The following is a 17,207-nucleotide window of genomic DNA, read 5'->3' on the forward strand; positions in this document are numbered from 1 at the left end:
TGCTGCAGTTCCCACCTGTAATGCATGTTGCAGTTGGTGCTGGTCTGAACCTGGCTGTGCTCAGCACCCAGCATGGCTGCAGACAGGTGAGCTTGGTTTGAAAACAAGGTCAGAGATGAAAGGCCTGGGGAGGAGGGGAGCTGCGTGTTGAGGGCATCTTTCTGCTTGCCTACAGCTGCCATAGAAACAAATAGGAGGGAGTCTTTGAGGAGCTGTGGGACAGGCTTCCAGTTCTGCTTGGCCAGTGTTTGTGAGAAGCCTGCATGCTACTGGCATGGGCACGGGGTTGGGCTTGGCAGGGTGGTTGTGAGCCCACAGCTGGGCTGGAGAGTTCTGTCCTGCTGCTGCCTCTTCCATGCCATAAGTTTCTGCACTTACCCCGTTTCTTGCTAGTACTGCAGGAATTCTTCATTACTCCCAAGGTGTGGGCTGGATTAAGTGGGTATTTGTACATAGAATGTCTGAAAGCTATTATCTCTTGTGTATGATTTTGTACCCTTTCAATATCATTTCCAAATATGAAGCTATTGGTTGCTGTAAGACTGCTCATATAGGGACAATCCGCATTTTTTTTTCTGACAGAAGCAAAAGAAACAGGGAAAAATCCATGCTCAATGCATTTAACACATCAGTTCTGTTGGTAATGAAGCGTGTTGGTGATGGGAACCCCTCTGAGCCAGCAGTGTTCTGCCCCGTGAGTTCAGCAGCAGCTTTGGAGCCTTGTGCGGCATCAGGCAGCTTTGTGGAGGTGTGAGCTCAGGGAGCCACTACAGCTGTGTGTGAAATGTCACTTCTGCTGCTCCTGGGCTTTAGGGTAAGGCTGCCGAGATGCTGGGGCTGGCGAACTACATGGATGTCATGAAGCTACCCTCGGTCACCCAGTACGTGCCACCGACCTCAGATGAGAACGTGGCTGTGACGGACACGGAGTTCAGCGGCGTTGCCGTCCGCCTCTTCCTGCCCAAGAAGCCAACAGAGGGGCTGCGGAGGGCAATGCTCTTCTTCCATGGCGGAGGATTTTGCCTTGGAGATGCAGGTGAGCTCTCCTGTCGGTGCCAGAGTTTGCATTGGAGGTTTCGATGTCCCATTGGGAGTCACAGCAGAGGATCAGGGGCTGCATTTCAGCAGGACTTCGTGAGGAAGCAGCGTGAAGGGCTGCTCCAATGGCCAGCCCTGTGTCATGGTGTGTTATCTGCAGCTGTGGGCACGGTTAGGGGGTCTTACAGAAGGAAGCAGAACTGAGGAGTGGCTCAGTAAAGGGGAAAAAATTCCACACAGGGACAGAAAGAAACAGAAACCAAACGGGGACGTGGTGAGTGAAGGTTTGTGGATGCTCCCCACGCCTCTTGCTCCAGGGAGAGTGTGGAATAGTTGTTAATCCCTGGCGTTGATTTTATGGAGTTTTGCAATATCAGAAGTCATTTATTACTGCATCCTTTATTCTTATGGATGTGTTTCTGGGAAGGTAAGCGTGTTTCTTTGATTTTGGCTACTGTTGTGCTGTCAGTGCTCATCTCACGCTTGGTGTTCTTCCTTGTTGATTTCAGCATGGCTTTCTAAAATGGTTTAATTGCTGCTATACTTTTGCTATTATTATTCTGTGGGAACTATTCATGTTTTCCTCTCAAGCCCAGTCACGCTCTCCCCTACAGCAAGTCCTTTGCTTTGCTTTGCTCAGTTTCAGAGCTTTACATCAAAGGTCGCAAACGATCGTTGTTGGCCATCACCCAGCCTGGCATCAAAGTCTTGTAGATGTGGCTGAAGTTCTCCCCAACCAACCCATAGCTCAGCTCACTGGTCGGCTGCTTGTTTCAGGGGAGGGTGAGCCAAGCTCTTTTTCTCAGGCAATCTCTTTCATTTCAGTGTGAATGCATGTGTGATGCTGAGAGCTTGAGCTGACCTTGCTGTGCTTCTTGCTTCCATTTCTCTCTGCCACAACAGCTGAGCCTCATGGATGTTGCTTGGAAAGTACTGTAATTTTTTATTGTGCTTAATTCTATTTGACAGCATTCAAGTGACAGCTGGATCTCTTGCCCAGGTTGTGCTTTGAGATAATCCTATGGGCACACAGCCTGATGGTGCTGCTGCAGTCACCTGAAAGCTTCTGCCATGAGGAACATGCAGCTGTAGATTAATTTGTTCTCAAATATGTATTGAAATGGATTTTCAGTGACTCCTTTCATTTCAGGCATGAAACCCTATGACTTTCTGGCAAGAAGGACTTCAAACCAATTAAATGCTGTTGTGGTATCAGTCAAGTAAGAGATTTTCCTTCTAGACTAATGAGCATTTGAAATAAATGAGAGGATTTCAGTTCAATTTTACAATGCATTTTATTTGGCTCATATACTTCTTTCTAGTTTGAAGTGTTCATAATCAAAAGCTGCCAAGGTGCAGCGGTGGGTGCTGAGTGGTGGTTATTTCAGGCTCTGCTTTGTGGTGCTGGGTGGGCAACCCCATGTCTGAGCCTCCCGGATGGACAGTCCTGCCACTGCTGCAGGCACAGAGAATCTGTAGAAGCAGGAAGGCAGATTGCTGATGTTCTTAGCAGATACGGTATTTTAAGGAGTAAACTGTGGGATAAGAACATCTTGGGCATTCTAGATAGAGAAAACGCAACACTGCGTATCCATGCGTGTATTTTCATGGAAGAGAGTGAGGATGGGGCGAAAGGCGCTCCTCAGCTCTGCGGCACTGAGTAACATGGCTCTGCTCCTCTCCAACAGTTACAGGCTGGCACCCAAATACCACTTTCCAGTTCAGTTTGAAGATGTGTTTTCAGCATCCAAGTTCTTCCTGCAGAGCAGGGTGCTCTCCCAGTACAGGGTTGACCCGGCGCGGGTCTGCGTCGCAGGAGACAGCGCCGGCGGCAACCTGGCAGCGGCTGTGGCTCAGAAGGTACGCGGGTGGCTTTGCAGCGCAGTGCTATAGCCTGTGATTTCATGGAGGCTTAGAAAAGGCTGCAAGGAGAACAAGGCACCTGTCTGTGTGGTTGGTGCGAGCAGGCTGTCGTGCAGGAGGTCCTTCATGTTCTGATTAAGCAAGTTTGCTTCAGCCTTTTAATCAAAAGGCATCGGAACACCCTGAAGCGAATTTTTACTGTTTTAGGGAAGGTGTTAGAAAAGGAAATTTCATCAATTTGACTCCAGTTGTTCTCAATGACAGCAAAATAAAAGCAACAAGACTAATTTTTAGCACCCTTTGATCAATCTTGAAGTGCCTCTTGTGCTTACTGCGGGTTATTTAATTAAGTCAGTAGGAAGTTGTTATCTCTGGGAAGCTGGTCAGGTTGTGCTCGGCTGGGGAGGTTGTGGATGCACCACAGACACTGAGGAGTGTGAGGAAGAAGTAGTTAGTTCTTTACTTTTAAGGTTTCCAGTTGGTGTGAGGAAACCAACACTTTTTGACTGGCTTTGCACTTCTTTCGTTTATCTACAGCTGCTGGAGGACTCTGAAGTCACAAACAAGCCGAAGGCCCAGGCTTTGATTTATCCTACTCTTCAAACTCTTGATATGAATCTGCCATCTTACGAACAAAATGCAAACATGCCCATTCTGTCCAAGTCGCTCATGATCAGGTTCTGGAGCGAATACTTTACTTCCGATCCATCTCTCAGGGAAGCGATGACCGCCAACCGCCACATCCCGGCCCAATGGGGCCACTTGTTTCAGTTTGTGAACTGGAGCACCTTGCTGCCCGACAGGCTGAAGAAGGACCACGTTTACACCGGCCCGGTGTTTGGGAGCCCCGCGCTGACAGAGAAGTACCCGGGGTTGCTGGACACGCGGGCAGCCCCACTGCTGGCAGCAGAGGCACAGCTGCGGGGGCTGCCCCCCACCTACATCCTCACCTGCCAGCACGATGTGCTGCGGGATGATGGATTCATGTATGCCGCGCGCCTCAGGGCGGTGGGCGTTCCTGTCACACACGAGCACGCTGAGGACGGCTTCCACGGGGCGCTGACGTTTGTCACCAGCCCGATTGAGACGGCCGTGGGGCACAGGCTGATGAGCAGCTACTTGCAGTGGCTGGAGGAGCATCTGTAGCCAGAGAGGGGTGCTGCAACACATCTGGCTCTTGGCTGGGTGCAGCTGAGCTGGGTGTGGGAGAATGGGGTCTGTTTGCTTTGGGTGTGATTGCTGTATTCTGTGCTGCCTTGAGGTGTCTGCATAGCATTTCTTGTCATCTCCATCAGGAAAACGAGCTTGATCCAACGTGTGCTTTTTTGGTGCTGCCTTCTGAGCTTAGGACCCAGCACTGCCTGGGGACCCCTTTCCTGGCCGACCACCATCAGGCTGTGCCTGGTCCCCACTGTGCAGCTGCCTGGGTTTGGTGGGCAGTGCTCCCATTGCAGCCTGCTTGGTGAAGCGTAGGGCTCAGCTGGGCAACTTTTAATCCCTTCCCACTGCTGTGTCACAGCAATGGGCTTGTGTCAGCATGTGCCATCACCATTTCACACAGCTGCTGCTTCTGTCTGCCCACCCCCTGCCCCTTGTGTCAGGTGCTCCACAAGCAGCAGAGGAGCAGTGGGCAGACCCAGCGTGAGTGGCAGCAGTGGAATCTGCCCACTGCATCCCTGCTGCCAGCCCTGCAGCACAGCTCCAGGTGAGCACCACAAGACCGAAGGGGATGGCTGTGAGACGATGCAAATGCTAAAAATCTGCACCCATCTTACTCAGTAATTGCCTCCATTAGGCTCTGTAATAGAAGGAAGTAGTGTAACTGAACAGCTCTGGGTGCCCATCAGATAAGGGAAGGGTGCAAAGGTCCTGCCCTTACAACAACACTGCTCTGCAATTATGTTCTGCTTACTAAATAAGTGTCATGTTCTTGTTATCCCTATCACTGTTATGCAGTTTTTAAGAATAAAATTAGGCAACATTATAGGTTTGAAGAAGACAGTTCAGCACAGTTCTGAATGAATATTCTATGTCGAAGTGCTCTCTGTATTAAATACGAGTCCCTAAACTTGAGTGGTGAGCACACATGTTGGTGGGCTGTTGGTCTGAAGGTGGTTGCAAAACACCACCAACGAACATGCAGCATCCTGTTTCTTTTGCACAAAAGCTACTGCACAAATGCTGTTTTTTCCATGTGTGTATGCAGGCGTTTAGATGGAATTATGTCAGGGTTGCTGTATTTTTGTCTTATGTTGAATACAAAAAACTTTTCTGATTCTAATGCAATGTTATTCTTTTCCAATAAACAGAATACGTGGGTGACAGAAAGGACAAGTGAACTTCATTATGCACAGTAACTGCCACAGAGAATCAGGGCTAAATTCAGGGTCATGAGAAATGTGCTGAGAAGGGATGAGTCTGTGCAGTACTCCTGGCACATTAAACTGAGATAAATGTTTGAAAGCATTAAGGTTATATTGTGAATATGTTAACTGCTTAACAATTTCAAAACGTCATTTTCTTTGAGACGTTTGTGCCTTCCTCCACGCTCACTGAACTGGGGAATGAAGCCAGGCAAAATGAATGGTGGTTCTTGAGGTGCTGGGAGCTGGCAGTGTCCATCCCAGCCCTGCTGAAGGCAGAAGGCAGTGGCTCTTGCCGCACTCCTGCAGCTGGGTGCTGCTCCGTGGAGGAGTGCTCATCTCTCCAGGGAAATAGCTTTTGCACATAGATCCAACCTTCCTGGATGGGCAGGTGGGAAAGAGGGGTTGTGCAGCTTGGCTGTGTCGGAGTTTCTGAAGCGTGCATTGTTAAGATCTATTCCTGCAGGGAACAAAGTCAAATGGAGCGGCTGAAACAATTTCACAACGTCCCTTATTTTTCGCACCCTGGACATAATTGGTGCAATTCCAAATAGCAGGTGGCAAAGTACTCGGGGGGCTGTTGTACATGACGGGCATTATCAAAACCTGTTATGCAAACGGCATTCCACAGGCAGTCATAACACTTCAGGCTTGTTCGAGTGCTCCTCTCATAAAAGCAGAATTGCACATAGGGAAACGTGGGAGTGGAGGGATTTGGGTTTTATCTGCACTTCTGTTCAGCTGAGCCCGGGGATCAGGGCAGAGAAGGAATGAGTCACATTTATCCTGGGACACAGGTAAACCTGGTGCTGAAAAAGGAAAGGTAAAGGTGTGTTTTTCAATCCTTTCTTTGCAGCAAAGGTAGGAGCAGGTGGGGCTGCTGTGCCTTACAGCAATGGGTGCTCTGTGCGTGTGCTGCTGTGTGTGCTGTGCCCAGCTGCTCTCTGCCATCCCTCTGCTCTCCCTTAAGAGCCCTGTGCCCACTGATCCTTCTCCTGGAATTTGTTACCTGAGGGCCCTGCTCCATGCTCCCACAGTGCATCTGGGGGGGGGGTCAACCCCCCTGCTTTGGGGGCTCTGCTCGCAGCCAGCCCCAGTGACTGAGCCACATGCAAATGTGTCACAATGAGCCCTCCAATATGCATGACTCATTTGATAGGCCTCAATATAATATACACCAATTAAAGGTCCTTAATGACAACAAATGTGCCTGACTGTCTTCATCAAAGCCTTCAGGATGCTGGAGAACCCCAGGAATTTAAAAGCACAGCCTTGACTAATGACTGAGCCTGCTCCAGCCAAAGGCACATCAGGCTTTGAAGATTTGCTTTGAATTGATGGGGAGCAGTATGGTGAAGCTTTTGGAAGCAACGCTCCAGCATCTTGCCTGCAGGACAGCACACGCCTGCATGCATCTGCATGCATCCATCTGCACAGATGAGCTCGCTGGGGCAGGTTGCTGTTTGAATTGCTGGTGGTGGCACTGGGTTGCTTCTCTATGACACGGTTTGTATTGAGGTTGCTGACTAGGAGACCAGCTGGTCTGAAAAAAAAAAGTCTGACCTCTGCCATGTATCAGCCTGCTCAGTTCAATGCGTTTTTCCCAAGAGGAAAGGAGAAGCTTACCAGTTGCCCAGATACCCCATGATTACGAGCCTTGTGGCAGTGCTGTGTCACTGAATTTCCTCACTGCCTATGTTGGAAGCTTTGTCAGAGAAATGTGGGTCTGTTTGAGCGCAATGGAAGCATGTCCTTACACACCTGGCACTCTGCCCCTCTGATGCTGTTTCCAGGTGCTAGAGATGCTGCTGATGTTTTCCTTGGATACTTTCTTGGTTGTTTCATGCAATGTTTTCCAAACAAAATAAGAGTATCCCACAACTTACAGCAGAGCACGGAATGAAGAGGCCTGTGGCTGTGTTTCGTAAGGACTAGAATGATGGAAAAGAGCATCAGAGACTTGTGACATCAGTTTCTAAATAAATGAACCATCCAAGACTTAGTCACTGTGGGTGCCCCCTCTCTGGAGGCATTCAAGAGCAGGCTGGGCAGGGCTGTGAGCAACCTGCTCTACTGGAAGGTGTCCCTGAACTGGATGATCTCTAAGGTCCCTTTCAGTACAAATCATTCTGTGACCTCACACAGAAGGTGGATGTGTGGATACTTGGAGGAAAAAAGAGCACTTCTGTCCTATCATTTCCCAATGTGTTTAGAGACTGCAGATCTCTTCAGGTGGTGGCTCAGCACAGGGGAGGCATTCAGCAGTGCCTTTAGGGGCTGCAGTGGCACTGCAGGTGAAGGCATTCTATGCATTCCGAATGTATTCATTTTTTCTGATGCTTTTTTTTTTATTTAACAGAAGTTGTCCTCGATGTTCTGAAGAGCTCTAAACCTCTTGTGGCCAATATATCAGCAGAGTTGGAGACAGATCCAGAAGGTAGTAGGTAAGGTTGCAGCTGGACTTGATCTTTAAGGCCTTTTCCAACCTGAGAAATTCTATGATTCTATGGGAAAAGCTCTGTCAAGTGTGTTGCTCCCCACTTCCCCCTTTCCTCTAAGCTGTCAATATTCTATACGTATTCATATTTTCCATAGGCTGAAAAAGCAATGGCCTTCTCCTGTCATCAAAATCTATGAGATCTGCTCCAGCGAGCAGCTGGGTGGGCACATCTGCCTGCTGGATTACTACTGCAGGGGTCTCATGTTGGCTGCTCCCTCACGGTCAGCTTCTGTGGCAAACCTCCACTCATCCCACAGCACCTCATCTGCTGCAGGCTGCCTCTATTGGCCACGAGCAATGACTGGTGAGTCGTCACTGATGGATTGACCCATCATGTGATAGGTTTCTTTGCTGCCCCTTCCATTCTCTTTTGAATTTTTTATGGCCCATATCATGATAGTGATGCAAAGAGGAAGATGTTGCTCCGGTGTTGGCAGCTGTCTCCCGACAGCTGGAGCCGGCACTCTGGGTATGGAGTGGATGTGGAGCATTGCTGCAGGCTGTGTGAGCGGACATGTGGCACTGCTGCACAGCTCAGGGTTGTTACTGCTGCCTGCGGCAGAGCCCCTGAGCTCCCCCACGAGCTGGTGTAGCAGATAAGCAGGCCCAGAAGAGGAATTCTGAGCGAAATGGAACCCCTATGCACTTTGTAGCTGGCTCCATCCATCCCATCCCATTTGTTGGTGGTGCTGGCTGCACAGCAGCACTTTTAATTCAGCAGGTGCTGCTTGTGCTGGAGCCATTCTGGCTGCATCACTGTGCTGTACCCAGGGTAGCCCACAGCACGGGGGGGAGCTTCTCCTCTGCCTCTTGCTGGTCCTGTACAAACTTGGGCCACCTTCCTGGTGCTGTGCAGCCACACAGATCGCGCCTCCGCATGACTCATCAACGTCTGCATCACATGCAAACGAGGATAAAGCATCCGTGGTGCGCTGAGCTCTGGCAATCGGAGAAGTTCCACTGAGGGATGGTTGGTGTGAACTCACCGAGGGAGCAGCCCCAGCATGGTAAGCTGCACGCTGTGCCCCTGCATGGGGAGCTGCGTGTGGAGCTGTGTGTTGTGCCCCTTCCTGCTCCACGAAGAGCTCCTGCATGGCCTCATCCACTGCAAGCCAGCAGCCCCTCTGCTTCTGCTGCTTGTATCAACGTGTCTGCTAATGCAGAAGCTTGCTAGTTGTTATTTGTACTTGAAGTGCTGGTGGCAGTGTGGTCACTTCTGCAGCTGCTCTGTAGGACCCCAGCAGGCAGGGCCCGGGTGCACCTGGTGCTGCTCTGGCCCCAACAGCTCCAGGTCCTGAGGGCTCTGAGGAGCTCTGGGGCACAGAGGGAAGAGTGGGTACTGCTGTGTGTGGCTGTGGGGAGCTATGTGTGCTGTGCCTGTTCTGTGTCATCAGCTGCCTGCAGAGCATAGCGTGTCACTTTGCTCCAAGGTCCCCATTCTCAGACTAACGTGCTTCAGGCACCAGAGCAGCTCTGAGAAGTTGTGGTGTCTGCAAATCAGGTCCTTATCCAGCCTGTTGCAGACTCTGTGGCAGTCACATTGATGTCCTTTCAGAGCTGAACCTTAACTTGATATCAGTTGTAACCCACATTTTACTTTCCTAACACTCAATCTTCCCCTGCACTCTGACCACTTTGTTGTCACTGGTGCTCAGTGCCCCTGGGGATTCTCAGCAGCAGGTGGATGTTTCCCTGAGGAAGAGGGCTGAGCGCCTGTGCCTCTGCTTGATTTCTTTGAAACAAAAGCATTTGCATATCCATACCCTCAGGTCAAAAGCAAGGTTTATCCCCAAGCAACCTCCTGTGAGGTGCAGCTCCCCAGGAGTTCTCGCTCCTCGCCACCACGCTGCAGAGCCCCAGGGCAGCCCTGTGCTCCCGTAGGAGCGGGGGGATGTGCTCCACCTGCACCACTTCTGTGCCATCCTGCTGCTGGGGTGCCGGCAGAAACTTGAACATGCCACGAATGGCTCCGTCCATTCAGTAAGCGCAGTCTGGTAAGTTCTTAAAGAATTCTGAGAAATGCCGTCAGTGCAGCCGTGCTGCTGAGCTCATCCTCCTGGAAAGGGAGCGATGCTGTGCTGAGAGGGCAGCGCGGGCGGAAGTTGTGTAAGGGAGCTGAGGGTTGCGAGCAGCCGCTGCCTGCGGGGTGTCAGCGCCCGGCCGCACTGCAGGGCCCTCCTGGCTGCGTGCTCTCCTGGGTGTTTGCTCCTCGCTCACCCTGCCAGCAGCTGAGAGCGGAAACCTTGTGCAAACAAGGTGTGATCTTCATGCACCTACTTGCTACCTGGGCTGGAAGGAAGCAGTGTGCCGTGTTGATCTATTACAGCAACAATACTACGACAGCAATATGATGGATTGTGCTGACTTGCTTTTTTCATTCTGCCTTTGCAGGCTGTGAATGGGACGGATGCCTGTCAGGATGTGGGAGGAGCCCTGCAGAAGGTTTACCTCTCCACCATGTATAGCCTGGAGTTCACTTTGGGTGCCATTGGGAACAGCGTTGTTGTGCTTGGTTATATCTTCTGCCTAAAGGAGTGGAAAAATGGCAATATTTACCTGTTCAACTTGTCACTGTCAGATTTGCTGTTCCTGTGCACTTTACCAGTCCTGGTGAGCAGCTACTCCCGAGGCCGATGGATAAGTTCGAGCATCCTGTGCTACAGCAACAGGTTCCTGCTGCACGTCAACCTGTACACCAGCATCCTCTTCCTTACCGTCATCAGCATTGACCGGTACATGCTCATGAGATACCCTTTCAGAGATCATGCACTGCAGAAGAGGAAGACAGCCTTCATTGTGTGCATTGCTGTTTGGGTCCTGGTGATACTGGAGCTGTTGCCGTTGACCTTCTTCCTGGAGACAGTGTCACCAGCCAATAACTTCACGTGCCTCGACTACGCGAGTTCTGGGGACCCAGAGAAAAGCCTCATCTACAGTCTGTTCCTAACGCTCTTTGGGTTCCTCATCCCCCTTGCCATAATGTGCTTCTTCTACGTGAAGATGCTGCTTTTTCTGAAGACCTGGAAGGAGAGGAGCAGCTCTGTCCTGGCTCTTGAGAGGCCGCTCACCCTGGTGGTGCTGGCTGTCACCACCTTCTCACTGCTCTTCACCCCATACCATGTGATGCGCAATGTCCGCCTCGCCTCCCGCATCCCAGCCCTCAACATGTCCATGTGCACCCAGAGCACCATCAACACTGCCTACATCATCACCCGGCCCATCGCCTTCCTCAACAGTGCCATCAACCCCGTGTTCTACTTCCTCATGGGGGACAACTTCCGAGAGATGCTGATGGCAAAAGTAGTGCAGGTTTTGGGCAGGCTGAAAAGCACGGACAAATGAACTGCTGGGGAGAGCTCTGGCAATGGAACTAGGGGAAAGCTGTGTGGGAGAACATCGGCAGCATGCACTGCTTTATTCTTTAGATAGCTTTGTTCAGGCAGCAGAACATACAGGAGCTGAGTTTGTCACTGAAAGTGCCTATTGCCGATTTGTTTCCAGCAGGACAGAGGCAGGTCAACTGGCAGCGGGCAGCCCGACACCAAACCCAGCATAGGGTATGCTGTGCTCTGTTGAGATTGCAAATAAAATATCATTGTGACATTTCTCAGCAGGAACTTTTGTTGTCAAACATCTTTTGTGATCAGTGATCTGCTAGTTGGTGCCAGGCCAGACCCGAGCCCAAGGGAAGCATGCTGGAGCTGGGTGCTGCAGGCTCCATGCAGAGCCGCCTTTGCATACGTGACTTCCTGGCCTGAACTGCAGCTCCTGGGGGTTTTCATTTTGGCATGAATAGCTGCGCCCATTTACATCTCCCACCTGTTTGGGCTGGCACCAAGGATGTGCACCAAAGGAGGTATGCAAAAAGGTGGACAGACTCAGCTGGTAGCAAGGCTGGGAAGGTGGCTGCTTCCCCCTGTGACCGAGGCCAGGAGGAGGGAGCAGGGCTGGGCGGTGGGCCAGGCAGGCCTTGCATGAGCTGCACTGTGTGCAGGCAGCTTTCTTTGTGCCGTCTGACCTGGCTGCAGAACACCAGTGATGCACTGAGGAAGTTTTCAAGTAAAAACAAAAATGATGCATTTCCTTATTCCTGCTGCTTCTTGTCAAATCTAACTTCAAGATGCAAGTAGAGGTTTGCTTTACTTCAGGAGATTATTTCTGAGAGCAGAACGTGCAGTTATGGGCCTCCTGGCCCTTGTGCTCACAGCACTGGAAGAGAAGAGCAACAAGGAGCTGGCTCTGCCTGATCAGCACCTGCAAACCACCACAGAGGGGAGGCATAAGGCAGCAGCTCTGCTCTGCAGCTCCCACAGAGCCGCAGGAACGGGGCGAGGTGCTGGCCAGGAGCATGGAGGCCACGGTAGGCTCAGAGGTAAAAACCATGGAGAGGATCTGGGTGCTGTGCTGCTGCTGTGCTGCGGAACGGACAGCCCTGTGCCTCTCGGTGAGGGGAGCAGCTCAGGGAAAGCAAAGCACCAAATCCCGACTCCCTGCACCAGCCCAGAGCCAGGCAGTCCCTTTGGCAGCGGTGTGGCCCTGCTGCTCTGATGCGACTGAGGCTGATAGGCGGCTTTAGCTTCCAAGCGTTTGAGTATTTAAACCGTGTTCCACTGCTGCTCTCTTTCCAGATAACTCAGAGCTGTGCCCACTTGCAGCTGTTGCCTGCCCTAAGCAGTGAGAGCCATGCTGCCAGGTCCCCGTGCCCCGCACAGCAGAGCTGGACGCAGCAGGGCAGGGGGCACTCTTGAGGCCTTGGGCCCTGCCCAGGTCTTTGTGTTTTATTTTGTTCCGTTTTCCTCCACTTTGGGTGGGGACAGAACTTGGCCACAGGAGCACAGCAGCTCCGCGGTGAGTCAGGCTGAAAGCAGTCCAAGCACGTCTCAATGGCGGTCAGCAGCCTAAAAATAAATGTTCCTTGCAGAGAGCAGCATGGGTGCCAATAAGGAGCCCTGTGCAGCACAGTGCAGGGACGGGAGCAGCACTCTGCTCTATGCCCATCTGTCAGGCGCAGCAGAGCCGGGGCAGTGAGTGTGGAAATTGTTGGTCAGAGTGAGGGACCCCAGCTTGGTGCACAGCTCCCGAGGCACCACCAGGGCTGCTCCTGAGAACTGTGCAGGTGCACACTGATCGCTCACAAGCAGAGCTCAGCTCCCCAGCTGCTCCTGTGCTGGGAGGAGATTTGCAGGGGGTGGCTGAGCGGTGATGGGGACATTGCAGCTGCATGGAGATGTGCTCCTGTGGGGGCATCTCACCTGTCCTTACTGGTACAATCTGGAAAAAATAAAATAAAATAAAATAAAATAAAATAAAATAAAATAAAATAAAATAAAATAAAATAAAATAAAATAAAATAAAATAGTTGTGGCAGCCAAATGCATTCCCTGTGTGTACCTGGGCACAGGCTTTGGAAAGGACATCTGTGGGCTGTTGCCTCACATCCCATAACACACAGAATGGAACAGGGCTGTATGCTGGCAGCTTTCTGCTGCTCAGCCATTAATGTTGGAGGTGGGGATGTTCCCTCATCTGACCACCGCTGCTCTGCATTTTGTTCCTGCTTTCTACCGCCATTTCATCTGAGTGCTGTTCCTGTGGCCCAGGAGGAACTCTGCTCCTTGCAAGCCTGTACACCACCAGCCCAGTGCTCTTCATGTTTTATCACCTCCATGGTACCCCAAGGCCCAGAGACAGCATGCGAAGTGTGCTGTAAAGCACAAAGCACACACAGGCTTACACACTGAAGGCAGCTGTTCAGGGCTGTGCCCACCCACGAGTGCTTCGCAGGAGCAGCCATGGGCTGTGAGCACAGCACTGCCCGGCTCTGCTCTGCCACCGCTCCGTGCTGGTCCTGGTTCATGGGAGCTGGTCATGGGAGCAGAGCTGGATTTCTATCTCTGCTCTTGTTTCAAGTTGCCCTCAGTGTATCCTTTTGGGAAGGAAAGAATGCATTGCTTGAATACTACTTGAAGAGCTGGAGCTTTTTTCCCTATGCAGAACACGGTGCTGAATGCTGCTGCTTCTTCCTCTGATGTTTAACACAGTGTTCAACAAAGGTAAGATTTTAGAGGCTTCTTCCCTGTGGAAGCTGTCAGAAGGGCTGTCCCTGCCCCCCGCTGGAACCTGCACTCCACCCACAGCAGCCCCACCAGCACCCAGTGCCCCGTTCCTGCTGGGACAACACGGGCCATGGTGGGAGGTGCTGGGAGGGCTGTGCCGTACCGGTGTGTGGTCAGTGCAAGGGAATGCATCCGGGAGTGAGGAAATCTGAGCTCAGAAGGATTTAGGCTGTAAATGCAAACGTGGGATCAAAACACACAAATCAGTACTAAGCACCGAGCCATCAGCGCAGTGCCTCTCGTGATTTGTCTGGAGTTGGATGAGAACACTGTTGTTTATTGACTGCTTTTCCTTTTTCTGCGAGGCCATGTTGATTTGCCCATCGGACGCTGGTTTTGCTTATTGCAGCACGTGGCAGGGCGTACATCTCAGCACTCACGCTGTGATGTTATCACATGGAGATGGTGCAGCCACGAGGAGCTCCACTGCAGGCGGTGAGGCTGGAAGTCACACTGTGTTGAGTGGGCATGTGGGCTCATGGAAGGGTGTTGGGAAATGGTGGGGAACTGCCCTGGAGCTCCGGCGGCCGTGGTGTCATGGCTCTGTGGGAGGATGCTGTGATGAATGGAGGCGGGGGGGATGGGGCCTTGGTTTCCACGGGTTTTCTTTCATTCTGAGTAATCTCCTTAAAAAAGAATCTGTCCTATGAAGCACGAGGGTACCCAGAGCACTGGGTATGGGCGATTCTCAGCCCGGCCCTGCACTGCTCAGCTCTGTAGGCAGAGGCCCAACGGGACAGAGCCCCTGAGCCACCGCTCTGCTGGCTGCCAGCAGTGCTGCCGTGCAGTGTCAGCAGGTGTCCATGGGGACGTGCAATCTGCACACTCCTTTGGTCAGTTTGCTGTGCTTGCAGTCCCACCCCATGACCTGTGTCAGATGGCTTGGCTGACACTGAGGTCAGAAGTGGGAAATTTTTCATGACCTCTGAGGAGCTAAGTTTGGGAATGGTGAAACTTAAACCCAATGCTGAATAACAGTGTGGGGCTACTGTGTGCCCACGGCCTCTTGGTGCGGAGCTGTGCGGGTGTGTGGCACCTCTCTGTGGTGCATGAAAGCCTTTGGTGGAAACCTCTGGGCTGTGCTGAGCTGCTGAGCTGTGCAGAGGGAATGAATGCTGTGTGTGTGTCCGGGCTCCCCAGCGGGGAGCAGCCCCAGTGGTCCGAATGTGTGCAGGTGCTCTGTGTGCCTCTATTTTGCTTCATCATTTCCCAGTGTGGGAAAGCCTGTGGGCTCCTCAGGAGCCAGAAATGAGCTCTGCAGGACTGTCATGGCCAGCATCTCCTCTGTGTTCCTCTGGATGTGATAGCCCTGGGCACAGTGCTGTCACGGCACACTGAGGGAAGAGAGAGCACCAGAGCTGCCTTCAGTGCTGAAATAAACAGAGGAGAATGCATTTGGTTGTAATTACCCTGCTCTTACAGCAGTTTCTCTGCTCCCTGTGAAACGTGGGGTCCTGAGGAGTTCTGTGTCACTGGCTCAGCAAAGTGCCCTCAGGCTCTGCCTGTGCAGCCAGGAGCAGCCCGGTGTGTGTGCTTCCTTTAGGAATGCTCAGAGAAAGCTTTCTTCAGTTGAGTGCTGCTGCATCTCATTGTAATGATTCGATGCATCACACCATATGCTGTTATAAGGGAAAATACTCGTTTTCTGAGCGGTGCTTCATAGCACGCAATAATTGTGCTTGATTCCTTGTGCTGGGCTCACATCTCACTCATGTTTTAAGGCAGGTTTTTGATTTCAGCAGCCATCTCTGCATCTGCTTTGATGCCCTGCTGTCTGGGTGTGCGCCTTGTCTTTCTGTCACTGGGTCCTTTTCTCTCCTGAGACAGAAGTGTACTTGTGCTCTGGTACCTCCTGCAATGTGTTCTGCAATGCTTCTGACCTACAGGGAGCAGAGGTAGCTTGGTCAAAAGCAAGCAGTACGGAACAGTGAAGGAAATGTGTTGTTGTGCAGCACAGCACTGTTCTGCCATCCTGCAGCCCTCCCCTGCCATCCCCTTTGCTGTGCACATCTCTCCTGCTCCTCAGCACCCTTCTCACTGACCCCAGATGTGTCCTTTCTTTCCCACATGCTGCTTTCAGTTACAGTGAAAGCGGTTGATCTTGACCTTCCTTTTTTTTGCTTCTCCTTTCTCTCTTCTTCTTTCCCCGCTGCCTCCCCAGCACTGTGCCCCAGTGCAGAGTGCTCCCTTCGCTAAGAAAATAAAACAAACAAAAAACCCACAAAATAACCAGTGATAATTTACCCAGAGTCAGGTTCCTGTAACGCTCTTCTGTGCTTGGCACTTACAAAGCTACTACTCCTTGTAGCACTGCTATAAGGAGCATAACTTTAAATATGGGGTTGGAAGTTCTAGCTTACGTTTAAGGAGTCAGATAATCATTAACCCAGGGCTGTGGATTTATCGCCCTATGCCTCATTATGCCCCAAGCTTGTGAGTGTGAGCTTTGCTGGGTGAGTTCTGCTCCTTATAGGCAGGGTGGGAACGTGGATTTGGATTTTGTGTTGAAGGACATGGTTTAATGAGTACTATTGGTGATAGGTGGATGGTTGGACTGGATGATCTTTTGAAGGTCTTTTCCAACCTCGGTGATTCTGTGGTTCTGTGTTGCCTGCTGCAGCCTGCACAGGGGCGTTTTTGGCAGCACCTCCCTCAGCAGCACCAGTACAGGGATATGGGACCAGTGGAACTCAGGCATGTTTCTGGAGGTGCTGGGCTGCCCCTCAACCCCTGAGAGGGAGTGTGCAGAAGTGGAAACTGGCCACATTTTTCCTTTCCTTGTAATAAATGATGTCATTGGTCAAATGCACATATAAGACAAATACCTTTTATGGACCTTACACTGCACTGTTCTTCCCTCATGTGTTTCCCCTGAAAAGCACCAAACCCAGAGCACCAACTAACATCCACTTCTGTTGGCGTGTTTATGGCTATGCTCTGACACCAGAGCTCCCCAAACCATAGCATTTTCTATAGCACGGATTGCAATTCACTTTTTAAACAAGTGCAGAAAACAGAAAAGGAGCACAGTGCCCTGCACGAGGCTACGCTCGACCACACCATGTCCCTGGCTGGCTCCATGCAGCTGTGCTCCTGTCTTCCTGCCTCCCACAGCCCTGCTGAATGCAGGCAGAGGCAGCCAGGCTGGCTGTTTGTTCCCAGGTTCACTAAACGCAGCTCCAGTGGCAGTCAGAGCCTTTGGAGGGCCCTGGGAGCCCGTGGTGTGCATGAGGAGCTCTGATCTGTGCATGCACGCACTGCGTGTGCGCATGCTGCTGTTTGTGCAGGTGCTGTGTGTGCACACAATTTGTGTGCATGTGCTGCTGT

At 51.6% G+C, this 17,207-nt stretch overlaps 2 protein-coding genes across 6 annotated transcripts in view; both read left to right on the forward strand.

Annotated features, from left to right (window-relative positions):
* The window catches only part of AADAC (arylacetamide deacetylase), a 28,752-nt gene extending 23,351 nt beyond the window's left edge, over positions 1-5,401 (forward strand). For all 5 annotated transcript variants that reach the window (XM_048955521.1, XM_048955525.1, XM_048955522.1 and 2 more), the window contains 4 exons: positions 814-1,036; positions 2,189-2,258; positions 2,727-2,898; positions 3,439-5,401. In XM_048955521.1, coding sequence (XP_048811478.1) covers positions 814-1,036; positions 2,189-2,258; positions 2,727-2,898; positions 3,439-4,047 — 1,074 coding nt within the window. In that variant the 3' untranslated portion in view covers positions 4,048-5,401. The remainder of the gene's footprint in view (positions 1-813; positions 1,037-2,188; positions 2,259-2,726; positions 2,899-3,438) is intronic.
* Positions 5,402-7,108: 1,707 nt separating this feature from the next.
* SUCNR1 (succinate receptor 1) lies at positions 7,109-11,285 on the forward strand. Its single transcript, XM_048954944.1, has 4 exons — positions 7,109-7,708; positions 7,860-8,068; positions 8,621-8,771; positions 10,156-11,285. The coding sequence occupies exons 3-4, from the start codon at positions 8,769-8,771 to the stop codon at positions 11,104-11,106; spliced, it is 954 nt and encodes a 317-aa protein (XP_048810901.1). The 5' UTR covers positions 7,109-7,708; positions 7,860-8,068; positions 8,621-8,768; the 3' UTR covers positions 11,107-11,285.
* The last annotated feature ends 5,922 nt before the right edge of the window (positions 11,286-17,207 follow it).

This window comes from Lagopus muta, chromosome 9, assembly GCF_023343835.1.
Source record: "Lagopus muta isolate bLagMut1 chromosome 9, bLagMut1 primary, whole genome shotgun sequence".
Taxonomy (NCBI): domain Eukaryota; kingdom Metazoa; phylum Chordata; class Aves; order Galliformes; family Phasianidae; genus Lagopus; species Lagopus muta.